The 16422-nt window shown below is 36.2% G+C and overlaps 1 protein-coding gene across 2 annotated transcripts in view; it reads right to left on the bottom strand.

Annotated features, from left to right (window-relative positions):
- Window positions 1-2736: 2736 nt before the first annotated feature.
- TRIM24 (tripartite motif containing 24) overlaps window positions 2737-16422 on the bottom strand; it is a 128637-nt gene continuing 114951 nt past the window's right edge. For both annotated transcript variants that reach the window (XM_019452889.2, XM_019452888.2), the window contains exons 11-19: window positions 16199-16372; window positions 13632-13767; window positions 11784-11856; window positions 10530-10698; window positions 7913-8241; window positions 6461-6593; window positions 5150-5224; window positions 4354-4503; window positions 2737-3867 (exon numbers count right to left, since the gene is read on the bottom strand). In XM_019452889.2, the coding sequence (XP_019308434.2) occupies window positions 3658-3867; window positions 4354-4503; window positions 5150-5224; window positions 6461-6593; window positions 7913-8241; window positions 10530-10698; window positions 11784-11856; window positions 13632-13767; window positions 16199-16372 (1449 nt within the window). In that variant the 3' untranslated portion in view covers window positions 2737-3657. The remainder of the gene's footprint in view (window positions 3868-4353; window positions 4504-5149; window positions 5225-6460; window positions 6594-7912; window positions 8242-10529; window positions 10699-11783; window positions 11857-13631; window positions 13768-16198; window positions 16373-16422) is intronic.

Below are 16422 nucleotides of genomic sequence, written 5' to 3'. Positions count from 1 at the left end.
AGCCAAAGTCGGACGCTTAACCGACCAAGCCACCCAGGCGCCCCTACATGTATCAGTTTTATAGAGGAACACACAAAGGTAGTAATGAAGCGAGACTCAAACTAGGTAAAATTCTACTGAATGACATAGTAATTTTTCTATTAAAATTCCTTGTGGTAAAACATTCACAGTAAAAATCCATCGAAGCTAATTTTTATTAAAAAATCAAAGCACCAGATGCCTCCCGCCCCAAATTAAAAAAAAAAACGAAGACCAAACAACAACAAAGACTATTGCCTCAGATGTGCTTCACAAAAAGCAAATCTTTGTGAGGAAAGAAATCAGTGGTCTGATTGGCTAGCATTTTTCTCACTCAAGAACATGAACTACCACCATGTGAATTATGACTTACTAAATACACACCCAAGAGGAAAGGGAAATATATGTAAAAAGATATCAATTGTTAATTTACATGAGGTTATAAAATATTTTAAAAACTATGTACATGTTATTTAAAAGGAGGACCTCTGTAAGAAACTAGATGGTTGAACTCATTGTCATGTCCATAATAATACCAATCAGATCACTCAATTTCTCTCATTCATAACAGAAAATAAGCACATCTTCTATTTACATCTAAAAACATTTTGCTCATAGGTAGCAACTTTAGGGATTCACGTTAATTTATGGATCAGGTTTCACCAAAGGAGGAATTCTTCCTTTCAGTGTCTAACTAGTCTGTCCATGGAACCCAAATTTACAAGTTAAGCACTGTCACAACATAGGAATTTGAAATGCAAATTCATAAGTGGAGCAATCAGCTGAACTCACCCTTTTGATTGTGGAGCGAATCTTCCTGAAAGCATTGCTAAATTATACTGCATTTATATTATGGTGTAGGTGTAAAACATGGTGCCTATTCTTTAGCTTGGAAAAGCAAGTGAAACTACCAAGGGAAGAGGACATTTTCCTTTTAGCACATCCAGCATCCTACCCCTCCATCCAGAAAGGACAAGTGAGGCCTGTTAATTCAAAGGGCAAAATAACTGCATTGCCTGATGCTCATGTACAAATGTATTCTATATATGTTAGAATTGCCTTATGCCAAAAAGATCAGATGCTTGATGCATGGGAAAGCTCTTGATGAGCCGGACTTCGGTAAATCCCAGCTCCCACAAGATTTGTTCATTCACAAGCCTTGGCCAAAGGTGTGGTCATGTGATCACATTAGAGGGTCTTGTAGCTAAGACACTGGGCACTGGTTCTAAATTCAGAGGGAAATCACCTGGAGTTTTTGATCAGAGGTAAACACTGTAGTGTTTTAAGTTTAGGTCAAGGCTGCTTGAATCACACTGAACTTTTGGGAGATGGCTCTCTAAATGAGCACAGTTATTTAGGCTCACCTTATACCTTACTTCTATTAGAATTTCAGGACTATTTTGCTGGGATCCACCTGGGCACACAGGCACTTGTTAATTTAAGGTCACAGAACTTTAATCGTAAAGAGCATTACAAAAAGGCTGTTTGGAGAGACAAACACCTAGTTTTAATGTAATTTATATTATGTATGACTACAGGAAAGATGGTTCTTAATTGCCTTTCAATCAGCAAAAAAAATGGTAAAGGTGAATACTGTTTTTAAAAGATTAATATGACTGAATGTAACAGTGCAAGTTTTGGGCACATTAGTAGAAATTCTAGCTCAGATGCTAGAATTTAAGAAATTATATATATTTTTTCCCTTAAGAGCTACTTCTCTTTGTGATCCTCCTCAAAATTTGTCTGTATTGCTCTGTTTTACCTCAGGAAACAAGTATGGAAGAACAAACAGTCAAGAACAGTATTCTAAGTGCCAACAATAAACTTATTTGCAAAACCTCCGGAGTTGCTGTGCTAAAAATGCTGGAGAAAGAAAAACAAAACAAAACAAAACAAAAAAACACAGCAAAAAACCAGACAATTAAAAGGTATATGCACTGTTATCAAAATTTGTTCAGCCTTTAGAGAATAAATGTCAAATGCATTTTCACAACAATACAACAACTATTCTGAAACACACATTTGGAGAAGTGATTAAGACTTTTTAAGTGACATATTATGGACAAGACCTATCTTGAGAAGCTAATGTAACTAAATTATTTTCTCATATTTTATCTTTAGCAACACGTGAAAACCCAATGAATTAGCCACAGAATATTTTCAAATTGTCCATTTTAAGAAGTATTGCCTTGTGGAAAAAGCAAGTCCTCTAGGTCCAATCCGTGGGAGATGATACCATTCACAGCCTAAGATTCTTTCAGTTCAGCTATATTTTTATTCTGTCAGCCCAAAGAGAAAGATTTCCTCAATTAATGTTTTATAAAGGTTACTTTGAAAAAATTCATGTGTAAATATTTTGTCAAAGGTTAGAAGAGAAATACTGTGCCATTTGCCAGTCTATCTTAACTTAGCTTCCTTCTTTGACGCTGAACAAGCAAAAGGAATAAATGGATTATCAGTTCAACTAGTCAGGTCTGGCCCATTAGGAATATGCTTGCTCTCAGAAGATTAGACTTCTGAATCTCTATCAGGAGAATGAAAATGAAATTCAGAATGAAGTCAGACATAAGATTCAATTTCAGGTTCTTTTTAAAAATAGGAAATATAAGCTTCAGAAAACATTACATTTTCCTTATAGTTCCCTCGAACTGCCCGCTCCTAAATTCCACAACACATTTTATTCCAAATTATAAAGATGAAAACCACCAAACTAGTCCCTTTCGGCGGAACTTCTATTTAATGCTCAATAGGGTATACGTTGAAAAAGCCTCACATCAAATATGGCGCACACTGCGGTATTTCATGTCCAGGGTAGTTCCACTAACAGCCGTACTGCTAACAACGAGTCTTGTTATAAAAGGATCACCTGCACAGTTAAAAAGCAAACAACAAACTACACAGAGACACACAGCAAACCAAACATGTGTACACTTACTTCCTCAGTGGAAGAAGTTATATTTAGAAATGTACGAAAAATGGCTTTGAACACCTGCTATACCAAACACTTCTACAGACAAGAAAAAAAAACAAAACAAAAATCAAACATTTGTTTTCCTGCTTTTTCTTTAATACAGTTGCCATCTTACATTATATACTGTTAGGTGCCTTCTTAATAGCATCTAATCTACTTTTTCGTTGCACCAGTCAGCATCCTAGGATAGAACTCTTATTACCACTCATGTTCACGGAGTACTGTTCGTAAGTACTAATTCATGGTTGGGCCATAATTAATGGATAGTGGTATTTTCTAAAAATGGATTAACGCACACATCCAAACCACATTAAATTTCCACTTAAGAGTTCATACATAGTCTATTTCCTTTCTATAGTTGCTATCACTCCAAATTATAGTTTTGAAATCCAAGAAGTGGGAAGAACGTCTTTTTGTTGTTGATGCTTCTTTCTTCTTTCCTTCCTTGCTCCCTCACTTTCATTCCTTTCCTTCTTTTTCTTTCTTTCTTAATAAGAAGATTAAAAGAAATGGTTTATTAGGGAAATCAAAATCTAGTAAACATCAAAAACTTACAGATCAGAGTGGTCACAAACTCATTTTGTAATGATGTTAAAATTACTGACAAAATGTTTTTTAAAAACAAAAACAAAAAAATCTAAAAACCAGCACACGCCAATGGTGTTGCTTTATTTAAGCAACTGGCGTTCCTCTATGCTTTTGAGGCGTTTCTTCCGGGGCTGTACAAAGTCATCATCTGAGTCATCACTAAATTTATTATCTTCTGATTCATTCCTGAATTCTAGTTTAGGAAACTTTTTTTCTGGATAAAGGTTCTTTAGAAGTTCTTCAAAATAGCTTTCAAGTTTTATACCAGCATTGGCTACTTCTGAATCAGGCTGTTGGATAAAAATAAAAACATGAATTAAAAACAAACATCAATATTTTAACAGTCAACAGTCAATAAAATAAGTAAATTTCTCACATTTTTGTTCCCTTTTAACTCAAGTTTTGGAAAAGTATTTATGCATCATCAATGATGTAAAGTAAAATAATAGCCTGGGGCTAGACAAAGTCTAGAGAAGGTCAGATAAGAAGTAAATAAAAGGCTTAGACTCATCTGGATTATTCTATAAGGGAGTGGTAACTACTTATTTTCTAAATTGTTTTCAAGTTGTCAGCTATAATTTGCATTTCCACTTACCATATAATAAACCTTGGATAGTAATGTGGATAAAGTTTTCCTAATTACCTTTCATTCTCTGACAAACTTGAACTTTCAGAAATTTATACTATCATTGGTAGATACTCATCTCTTTTGTTGATGAAGTGTTTGATTTAATATTACTTTCGCATTGCTATTGTTTTTTGTTTTTTCCTCTTACCTCATTGAATTCGGCACAGTTTTGAAAGATCAATCTAAAATCAGCTACAAAATCTTCTGGCTTTGTATACATGGAATAATCTTCTTGTAGTCTCTTCTTGATGGTTGACAAGTCCATTGGATTTTTAATTATTCTATAATAATCAGGCACCTTTCAAAATAAATGAGATGCTGTAATAAAAATGACTAAATTCTACCTGTCCTAAATTAATTCTACAAGCAGGAACCTTTTACAAGCAATAGTACACACACCCACACCCACGCATGCACATATCCCTTCCTGTCTTGTTAAAGTCTACTTAGTACTTGCAATCTGGGTCTGTATAAATCAAAATATGTACAAAGAATTTTGGGGGTCTTTATCTCAAATGAACAGTTTTTTCCCAACAGCTTAGGATATAGGACTAAGCCTCTTGAGAAACAACAGAAATCAGTCCGGAGGGGTGCCTGGCTGGGTCAGTTGGGAGAACATGCAACTCTTGATCTCAGGGTGATAAGTTCGAGCCCCATGTTGGGTGTAGAGATTACTTTAAAAAAATAAAATCTTAAAAAAAAAAATCATTCCAGAGAATAGTAGGTAAGATGTATGAGACGAGAATATATGAGAAATGAATACAAGTTTTGGACCAGTGTGTGAACATTAAAGTGTATTCAAGATCAAAGCATTCTGTTTGTATTAATAAAACTATAAGATATGCATCAGATATAGGAAACGGACTATACATTCTCATAAATCAAGTTTCAAAAAAAAAATCACCCTACTGTGTAAAAATGCACAAAATGATATTAATACTTACAGTTAGAGGAACTGGATCTTGAAAAGCCAGGCTCATTTCATGGCAATAAAGAAATAAAAGTAGGCGTTCACACTTCTAAGCAAAAAAATAAAATTAAAAAATGTAATAAAATAATGAAATCACAACTTATTTTTAACAACGTCATGGGTTTCAAAATACTAGAATAAAAATTAAAGCCAGATAAATACAGGAAAAACATTGATAGAATTTTCATCTCTTCAGTCATTTACTGAACTATATACTGTTTAATAGTTTGGGGTGTATGTGATATAGGAGAGTCATTCTTACAATTATAGGAACAACAAGTGTCATGAGCAACCTATTTGAACCTCTTTAAAAATAAGTTTCCACTTAACTCTCCAAATTGTCTATTGGATTATTATAATTATTTTACATTTTATTTTATATTATTTATTTACTTATTTTTTTTAATACAATTTGTTGTCAAATTGGCTAACATACAGTGTGTATGGTATGTTCTTGGTTTTGGGGGTAGATTCCCATGATTCATTGCTTACATACAACACTGTATATTGGATTATAATTAATAATCAACAAGAAGAGCATATGTATGTAATAGATCCAGAGGTGGAACCTTTCCTATGGTGTGTCCAGTCCCAAGGCTGCCTGTCTGAATGCAGAAGGTCCCATCGGCTAGTTTTCCCTGCGTAGGGGTTTATCCCAGTAAACACAGTGTCGTGCTGGTAGTGTGTGTTTGGGCCCCTTCTTGCACAGTAACTTTCATATTGATTGTTTTACTTAATAATTTAGCAAAGGAACTTCTTTAGCACTAAAGAAGTGTTGATGTAGTAGCTTTTAATGTTAATTACAGTTAACTATATTAGGTGGCTTTGAGTTATAAACCCAGTACCACTGGGTAAAAGAATGGAATTATTTCCAGAAAGAATACGAAAACCCGTCTGTGGTGCCAATTCTCAACACATTAGGAAGAAAACTTATCTATAGTAAAAATAAAACAAAACAAATTTACTGAAGGTACACTAAATTTAAAACTCTGGACCACATAGAGAATACATGTTTTACCTTGTTCAAGTACAGTCTTTTAAGCTTCTAAAAAAATGTATAGACAGTACTGTGATTTTTTTTTTTTCATTTTAACCAGGAAAAGTCATAGGTTGTATCACTTAAGATTCTTATGCTCTTGTGAAAAAACTAAAGAAAAAAGAGGTCAGCATAAAATTTTGAATATACACTTCTTTGACGAAAGGCACACCTGCATTACAATAAGCCATCTAAACAAAAAAACTGTTTAGCTAACAGTCTAGGTTAGAAATGTTTTAAAAAACTTACCCTTTTATCTATTGGTGTTAATTTAACAAGGACTTCACTTTTCTTTTTCTCTGAGTTGTGACTGGGAGCATCACAATCATATTCAACTTCTGGTTTAGATAAGTCCCGGCAGAAAGTACAAATCCACTCTCCACTGTTGGGGGATAGAGTATTTCTGAATTCCTTTTCTTTTTTTTTTAAAGTTTACTTTTATTTATTTTGAGAGAGATATAGAGAGCAAGCAGGGGAGGGACAGAGAGAGAGGGAGAAAATACCAAGCAAGCTTTGTGCTATCAATGCAGAGCCTGATGCAGGGCTTGAACTCAGGAACTATGAGGTCATGACCTGAGCCAAAATCAAGAGTCAGATGCTTAACTGACTGAGCCACCCGGGAGCCCCAGGAATTTCTGAATTCCTAATGCATCATTTCTCCCATCACCATCTCACTTTCCCACATCCTCCATACCATCTATGATACAGATTTATTTATTTGGCATGAATTTTTATCACTGAGAATTTACTGCATATCTACTATGTACACAGCACCATGCTGAGAGAGCTTAAGAGCAGAAATATAATACAAGGGCCTAAGTGGTAAATGTTAGGCAAGGAGGCATGAAACACTTACATGAAAGAAACACTTAAAAAAATAAACACACACATTAATTTATGGCTGATGTGAGGCACAACTGTTATTTTCCCCAAAATGATTCATGGAAAAGAAATGTTCTTGGTACTATTCTTGCAACTTTATTATTTAAAAAAATTTTTTTAATGTTTACTTTTGAGAGAGAGAGACAGAGACAACGAGAGAGCAAGCGAGAGCGAAAGAGAGCAAGAGAGAGTGAGTGACCAGGGGAGGAGCAGAGAGAGAGGGAGACACAGACTCTGAAGCAGGCTCCAGGCTCTGAGCTGTCAGCACAGAGCCCAACGAGGGACTCGAACCCACGAACTGTGAGATCATGCATGACCTGAGCCGAAGTGGGATGCTTAACCGACTGAGCCACGCAGGCGCCCCCATTCTTTCAACTTTAAATGTGGAATTAAATTTTAAAAAGTACAGTGTTCCAAGAACTAAAGAGATCAACGCAGTGGCCACTCTTCCCCATCATCATCAGCAGGAGCAGCATCTCAGAGTTGGTTGGAAAAGGTACTTGAGATATTTATAAATGATACAGCTCAATGCTTGGCAAAAACATGCAGTAACTGTGGCCATTGCTATGCGTAAGGATCACCGTTTTCTAGGGTAACCATCTGTAGTAATTCAAAGGACCGTTTTTTTTCCCTTCTTCTTTACAGAGTAGATTTTTGAGAGAAGCGCACGAAATGGGAAGCAGAGTATCAAAGCCCCTATGCTGAAGAATCCATTTGTGTGAAGTGGGTTTTCACTGAAGTTTTTTACAAAGTTACAACGAGCATCAATTATTATTTCTAGTGAAAGAATGTGGGAAAGGGAAGTAAGTACCATCTTACCTTGGAAAATTTGCCAAGGTGGGCACATGACAAGAAAGATGAAACACTTTGGGACACTTCTCACAGCACAGGAGCTCCCCTCCATTCTGACAAACTGCACACCAGTCCTCATTGGGGTCGTCCTCTTTCCTGGTCTCTCCGACATGAACAGGTGACTTCTGGGAGGCATCCGGCCACTCCGACTTTCCATTGGAGGAATTTTCCTGGTGAAGTCCAGGTTGATCTCCTGTGCTATCAGGAGCATCTGACCTTAGCACAGACTCCTCAGAGGTAGAGCTCTGACTACTATTTAAGAGCAGGGAGGTGAGTATGCTCCTTGGATAGTTGGTCTGCAATGGAAAGAAGTTAAGAGTATGTGTTTATTTCTCAAAATTGGCATTCTTCATTAGCACTGCTGCAATTCGGGACAGTAGACTGCTCTCTCATAGGCACCTGGTTACTTCAAAAGAGCCTGTGAATATGTATGAGAACAGAAGAGGTTTACTCTAATAGAGTCCCCAAAGGTAAAGAGGACCTGAATCTCTACCAAAAACTATCATCAAAATAGAAGATCAGCAGGGGTGCCTGAGCAGCTCGGTTGGTTAAGTGTCAGACTCAAGGTTTAGTTCATGAGATCAAGCCCCACGTTGGGCTCTGGGCTAACAGTGCAGATCCTGCTTGGGATTTTCTCTCTCCCTCTCTTTCTGCCCCTCCCCTGCTCTTTCTCTCTCTCTCAAAATAAATAAATATTAAAAAAATTATATCCAGACTCAAAATATGTCTACTGTTGGTTTTTCATTCATAGAAAAGTATTGTGCTTGAATTCTTATAATTAATTTCACTTCTGCAAGAGCTATTAATAACTTTAAGATGAATCTAAATTTTATGTTGGGGCCTGGGATGGTAAAATTTTTAATAACAAAATCTATGATTTCCTTTAAACTTTTAATATTTAAAGTAATAAATGCAAATTTAGTTAAAAGCATCATTACATAATCTCATTCCTCAGAGGCAATTATTTTTAAATTATTTAGCTTTTCTTTTGCTATTTATTTTTAAATAATTTGCTTGTATTGTAATTTCTCAGATTTTCAATTTTAAACATATTTTCAGTCTTAAACGTGGGTATGTATATTCTTTATGATGGAAGATTAGATTTTTCCTTCCTGCCTCTCTACCCACTCCTTACACACATACACACCACTCATGCCACTTTCTTAACGCTTTATGAAGTAAGTATGTATGTATGTATTTATTTGGTACCAGTATAACTTTATGGCCAACATCTATTCCAATTGGTCAGTATCATTGCTGCACTGGGTAAGTGTCCTGAAAAATCAATTTCTGGTTAAATTCATGTTCAGGTTATATCCTGATTATATCTAGTTTTTAGTTAAATTTGTATAATACAGGTGTTTGTTTATACCACTGTAAGTATAAATATTGTTCATCACATAACCACAGAATGTACTATGACTACACTTCCTTTTTTTGTCTTTTTGTTTTTACTGTGATTCAATTCTTCCTTCCTTCCTTCCTTCGTTCCTCTCTCTCCCTCTCCCACCCTTTTCTTTCATCTGCTTACTTTTCTAAATACTATATCTCTAAGTCATTCTCACAGCCTCCAGTAGGGTTATAAAATGCTTCCCAATACTGCCGAACATTTTTTTTTTTGCTCTTACATATATCCCTACGGAGTCTCCCATCCTCCCTGCTACAGGATGCACCAGGGGAGCTGTTGTACTGGGAAGTACTCTTTGTCTCTCTTCTGGGATCTTATGCCTCCTTTCTTGGTTCATTCCATTTTTGATGAAGCATACTTTCAATTATCTTCTGGAGAATGAGTACATGAGAATTAAAATTTCTCAAACCTTGCATTTATGTCTAAAAATCTTTAATCTTTATGCATGATTGAGAATCTGCCTGGGTGTAGAGTTCTGGCTATGAAATACTTTTGCTCACAATTTTGGTATTTCTCTTTTGTTTCAGATTCAAACATCCATTTTGAGGACTCACTGCCATTATGTCTGATCCTTTGCATAAGGTGTTTTTTCCATCTAGAAGCTTCTAGAATCCTGGTATCCTGAAATTGATGATAATATGAGTCCTGGTTTCATTTAATGTTCTGTTATTTGGGCCCTTTCAATTCAGATGTGCATGCTTTTCAGTTACAGTAAATTTCCTTGTTTTTTTTTTTTTTTTTTTTTGCCAATTACCTTCCATGTGTTTTACTCAAATGCCCAACCCCAAATGCCCCTGATTTTTCGAACTCTTCTCCCTATTTTCCATCCACCTTTTTCTTTTAATTTACTGAGAGAGGTCCTCAAACTTTTCAACCTTTAAGTTGACTATTTCCCTGTTTTTAAACATAACATTTTTTTAAAGTTGATTTATTTATTTTGAGAGAGCATGAGTAGGGGAGGGGCAGAGACAGAGAATCCCAACCAGTCGCCAGGCTCAGCACAGAGCCCAACATGGGGCTCAATCCCACGAACCATGAGATTATGAGTGAGCCAAAACCAAGGGTCAGACGCTTAAGTGACTGAACCACCCAGGCGCCCCTCAACATAACATTTTTAACCTCCTATCTGCTAGTTACAAGTTTCTTTCATCCTATCCCCCAAATTGATATAATTACATTTTGAGGCCTAGATTCTTCATCGGATTCTTGTTTCACTATGACCACAGGAAAATCATAATTTTCAGGCGGTCCACTGTTTTCCTGTTTTATTCGGATTGGCTCCAACATGACCACCGGGACTTTGTGTGTGGAATCAGCTCCTGCTGGTTTGCTGGAAGAGCCAGAGCTGTAAGAGAGAGAGAGAGAGAAAACAAAAACATCAAAGAATGCTACCTGAAGTGTCTCAAAACAAAGCATAGCGATAGCTTTTAGAAGTAATTCCGTATAACTTCACAGCAACGGTCACTATGTTCCATTATCACAATCCATGATAAATGACAGTGAGATGCAACCGCTGCCTGCACACAGATGCCTGCACACAGCTTCCTGTATAAAAAACCTTTTACATACTAACCTATGTCATTAGTCGCACTATACTTCTGGAAAGATATCTGAAAAGATTTAAATAAAACCCGACTCATAAGAAAACAGACTTGAATACTCTGAGGCTCTTCAATTGGGCAGTCAGATTTTAATATCTTAGAACTATCTTTCCCACTTCCTTCTCTAGTCAGTGACAAAGAGCACTCTGGGCCCACATTAACGATTTACTGTCACAAAGTGTGAAGACAATTAACTAGAGATATAAACTGTTGGTGTTTGGCTATTTTAAAAAATGTACTGGGACAAAAACCCTTTACGGATACCCACAATGTTCTCATGGGATTAAAGGCAACATTTTTCTCTTGAGAGAATGTATCTTCCATATGATTAGCAAATAAGAACTGGGTTCACTAGGAGAAATCTGTAAGCATAAATAGATGAGCAAAGCAGTAAGCTGGGAGAGAATTTCAACAACTATGAATTTATTTATTTTAAAGCAGACCTAATGTTTGGGCATTAAAAAAGTCAGAGAACATTGAAGTTAGTATAAAGTTATTGTTTCTCTTCCCCCTAAGTTTGTATTTGTACATATCCTATATAGTGCAGTCTGTTATACCTACTTCGTTTCAATTTCTTCCTTGCTATTAGGCTCAAGACAAACATATCATCCCCCCCAATTTTTGTATCTCTAAAGACACAATTATACTTTATTTACTTAACCCATTAATTAGTTTGTTAAATTATAACAATCATTGAAATTTTAATTTAAAAGTTAAAAATAAAGGAAGTCGTTCAAGATGTATTGAGTACCAAGAGCATGTTGAGCCCTGGCAAGATAAATCTAATCAGAGATTTTATACACTAGAGGATAAGGTTAAGTCAGTTTACCTTCCTCGGCTCCCAACACTGGAGGCACTAGGTGAACGTATTGGTGGGTGAACACTAGTCATAGTAACAGGTCCTGGAGAAGAGGAAATCATTCACGTTCATAACATGAGTTAATGATTATGTGTGTCATTTCCTACTGAATATGCTCACTTAGCACTGGAACAAAATGGAATTATATAAAACAATAACCAGTTGTTGGACTCCCAGCCAAGTCTAACCCGGTTAGACTAGCGGAATTAAACCTCAGTACTCCTGGCATTTTGGGCCAGATAATTCTTTGTAGGGGATCTCCGAGCACTGTGGATATTTAGCAGTATCTCTGGCCTCTACTAGTTATTAGATGCCAGTAGTATCTCTCCACATTTCCTACCCAGGGGTGTGACGATCAAAAATGTCTCCAGGGCCGCCTGGGTGGCTCAGGTGGTTAAGCATCTGACTTTGGCTCAGGTCATGATCTCATGGTTCATGAGTTGGAGCCCCACATAGGATTTTCTACTGTCAGCACGGAGCCCACTTTGGATCCTCTGTCCCCCTCTCTGCCCCTCCTCCACTTGTTCTCTCTCTCTCCCCCCTCTCTCAAAAACAAAAAACAAAAAACAAAAACAAACAAAACAAACCTTAAAAAAAAAAAAAAAGTCTCCAAACAGAGTCAAATGTAAAGCAGGGCAAAATCTCAGTGAGGACGCTAGTACTAGTGAAAGCTACAGACGACAACGAAAAGCAGTAGGTGCTGATGTAAAAGCAGTCCAAGACAGAAAGCCACACAGAGACCAATCAATGGAGACACCGAAACAACTATTCTACTAGGCAACGCATTAAGATACTTTGTCCAATGCCTAGCATACATTCAGTTATGCGTAAATGTTAGTCTTAGTAATATTGCCAAAATGGTATCCAGAAATGTTCTGTCAAGTTATACTCCCGCCAGCTATGTATCAGAGTACTTCTCTTATCACATTCTTAGCAATGAGTATTTTCACTATTTAAGTCTTTGCTAATTTAACAGTTAGAAATTATATCTTATTTTGATATTTATAATGACTACTAGTGACATTGAAACCCCCCAAGTTACTGGCTATTTGTATTTCCTCTTTAGGGAATTATCTAGTCAAGTCCTTTGGCAATTCTGAGTATTTTCCTTAATCATTTATACAAACTTGTTATATAATTAAACAGTTTCTATGCCATATTTGTCAACAGTGTTCTTCCATTTTGTTTGTATGTGTTTTAAATAAGCATCTCCTTTTAAACTGTGTAACTGTCTTATGTTTGTGTGACTGGTGAACCTTCAGAAATTCTCCTCTCTCCATATTTTGTTCTAAGGCACCTATTTTGCCAACCTCTGTGAGTAGTATTAGGTAGTATTAGGTAAACAGGATTAGGGAGAGTGCTTCTCTCTTAAAGGAAATGAGTAGGTATGTTAAAAATTCTTAAACATCAATTACACGCACACACACACACACACACACACACACACACACACACCCCACCAAAGAAGAGACTGACACTGATAAATTTTGACCCTAGGCAACTTACATCCAAAAAGATACCATGTCACAGGAAAACTTATCAAAAAGAGTAAGTATAATACTAATTTCCTCCTAGGAATGCTCTAATGCCTATAAGTTTTGTTGAAATTAAAAAGGTACAGAGGTTTAAACTTTGCTTCCCACCTTGAAAGTAGACTAAATTTAAACAGTGCCCAAAACTCAGACTCATTTTAATCATCCGAGAAAAGGGTGGAGGGCAGAGGTGAGGGATGAGGGTAATTACTAGTAAAAAAAAAAAAAAAAAAAAAAAAAAAAAAAAAAGGGAAAACACCCCAAAGTCAAAGGAAGCTCACTTTACCTGCAAGGCCTGGAGATGGCACGGATGAGTTTGGTGACTGGACGGTTCTGTTTGAGGGCGGTCTTGGCTGGCCATGATCTATACTGGTATCTTTCCTCACAATATTGTCCAGCATAATAGTACTTGAACAGTCAATCTTATAAGAAACGAAATTATTTCACCAAATCCCGACTTTGCAAGTTAAAAGCTACTTTAAATTTAAAAGAAAACTTTAATAGTTTAATTCCTATCAAGTAATGAAGTATATAAATATCATATTTAAGAAGTTCTGATGTATATTTTCCCTATAAACAATCTTGAAAAAAGCTTTTATTCATCTTAATGGTCCATCTTAGTAAATATACTGAAGACATACTATTTCAGAAGCTATGAGGAAAGAGAAAGGAGTATCATGTATCATTCACACCCTTAAAAACTCAAACAAAAAAATATATAACTTATTTAAAAATAACAAAAAGTACCCCCCCCCCCAAAAAAATAGCGCAGTTTTACATTTTTGCAAGTTTCTTTAGTGTCTGGCTTAATTAAGAGCCAAAAGGATTCTTTTATGTGCATAAGAACATAAGCACATTGTGATGTGTGGTTCTGAAGAATATGAAGAAAATCTGGCCTTACACAGGAAGGACCTTGTGTAGTATCCTCTGAAAGGGTGGTCACTGATTCACACTGCTGAGAACTCGTCTCTGGTATGCACTACGTAGATGAAATAAGCCCACACATAGCATATTTCTAGAACACTAATCTCACCTAAGTACATTACTATTATTTCATAGGGGAAAATGGGTCCTTTAAAGATTCTTGCTTTAATGTAACAGGTATACAGGTAACACTTCTTTTCCAACTGATCACTCAGCTAAAATAATGCTACACTTCTACTAAATAAGACTTTAATTCTTTATTTTATTTTTAATGTAATTTATTGTCAAATTGGCTTATATACAACACCCAGTGCTCATCCCAACCAGTGCTCTCCTCAATGCCCATCACCCATTTTCCCTCCCATGCCGTAACCCCTGTCCACCCTCAGTTTGTTCTCTGTATTTAAGAGTCTCTTGTGGTTTGCCTCCATCCCCCTCTGTTTCTATTTTCTCCCTCCCTTCTCCCATGGTCTTCTGTTAAGTGCCAAGTAGTATTCCATGGTATATATAAACCACATCTTCTTTATGGAAAGACTTTAATTCTTTAGATGCAAATACTTTTCATGCTTAAATAGACCATTTATTTCTCGAAAATGTCTTTGTGATTAAAATCAAGTTCAATTCTCTAACATAGTTCCAGCCTTTCTGAACTAGGATTCTATAAGAGACTTAATTCCTACTGTCCTAGGGCACAGATTGTTTATGATGAATCTACTTTTCCTTCTCCATCTAGAATGGTGCTACTTATGAACCATCTTTGGGGGGACTGAGAAAACGGTCACTCAAATCAGCTTCTTTATTCTATGGTTCAGCTGAAGAATTTCAGTTGAGCAAGGCTGGTAGACAAAGGTTCACCTGTATCTGAGGACTGCAGAGAAAAGGCCAGAAGGACGATTTGTGCTTTCTGTGGGTCCTCTTCAGGGGAGGGGTACACAGGGTCATTTATGTTTAATAACCTTTTGGCAATACCTTGGCCAATACTTTTCAGAGTGTAAAATGTACTGGAATGTGAGTGGATCTATTGAATCTTAACGTAAGGAAAGTTATTTACACTGTGAGTTAATCCTAAAAGCTAAAGTAAAATTATAGGAATGAGACAAAATTAGTTTTCCCATATATTACCTACGAATGAAAAATACATGTCCTTTACCCATTTAAAGTATATGCAATTATTTAAAAAAATGAAATAACTCTGGTAAGGTTAATGATGCAACTAAATAATTGATCTCAGTAACCTGAAAAACCAACTAAATAATGAAAATAAAAAATTTATTTTACCATCTGACCAGATGTTTCTTAAAAGTTTTAATGTTTGTGTCACAATTCTATAACCTTGTAGGATAAGGAAAGGTAAAACAAATATCAACTTATATGGAGATCTATCTATAGGATATTTTACTTTCTGCCTTTGGAAAAGATTTTTTAGAAAGTCATATTGGTAAAGTTAGTGAGTAAATGTATTTAATTTAAATATAAAATAAACCAGAGCTAATCTTGCACTGGCCAGTATAATCTGGGAGAAAATGTTTTCATTTCCATTGTTAAACTTGTCTCTATCTCTTCTGATGTTTTAAATCCCAGCCTCCCCAGCCCGCCGTATCCTTATTCTAATACAGCACATTCCAACATTCACCTTTCCAGTACCTCTTTCCCAGGTCCTTACTTCCCAGCTTTCCCAGCTTAGATTCCAGAGTCCATCACTATAATCATTAATTTATAACATGTTTAACATCAGTGCCATGAAAGATGTCCTCTATATACGTTTAAGGGCTTATCTTTTTATTTTTCCTGCTGTTTTATTTCTAAAGAAGAAAAATAATTTCTAAAACCCAACACACAACCTATCATCTGACTAACTCAAGCCTTTTACCAGGTAAATTCACTTGAAATTTTCGAAACATTCTTAGTATAAATGTTATGTATACTTACATCTGGAAGAGAAGGAAGATTATAAGAGCCTCCCACTGGTGAGCTCAAATCAATCATAGGTGAGCCGAAAGCCTTTGCATCATATCCTGCTGCACTCGTAATGGTAGGACTAGAAGGAGTAGAGGATGTGCTGCTGGCGGTTGATGGGGCAGCCTGCCCGCTGCTGATCTGCCACTGTAGTAGCAACAAAGGAGGAAGGGGGTCTATTAGCAGGCCAAAGCATA

This window comes from Panthera pardus, unplaced genomic scaffold (assembly GCF_024362965.1).
Source record: "Panthera pardus isolate Hobbes unplaced genomic scaffold, ASM2436296v1 HiC_scaffold_8, whole genome shotgun sequence".
In the NCBI taxonomy this organism is placed as follows: domain Eukaryota; kingdom Metazoa; phylum Chordata; class Mammalia; order Carnivora; family Felidae; genus Panthera; species Panthera pardus.
This window is presented reverse-complemented; position numbering and strand designations above follow the sequence as displayed.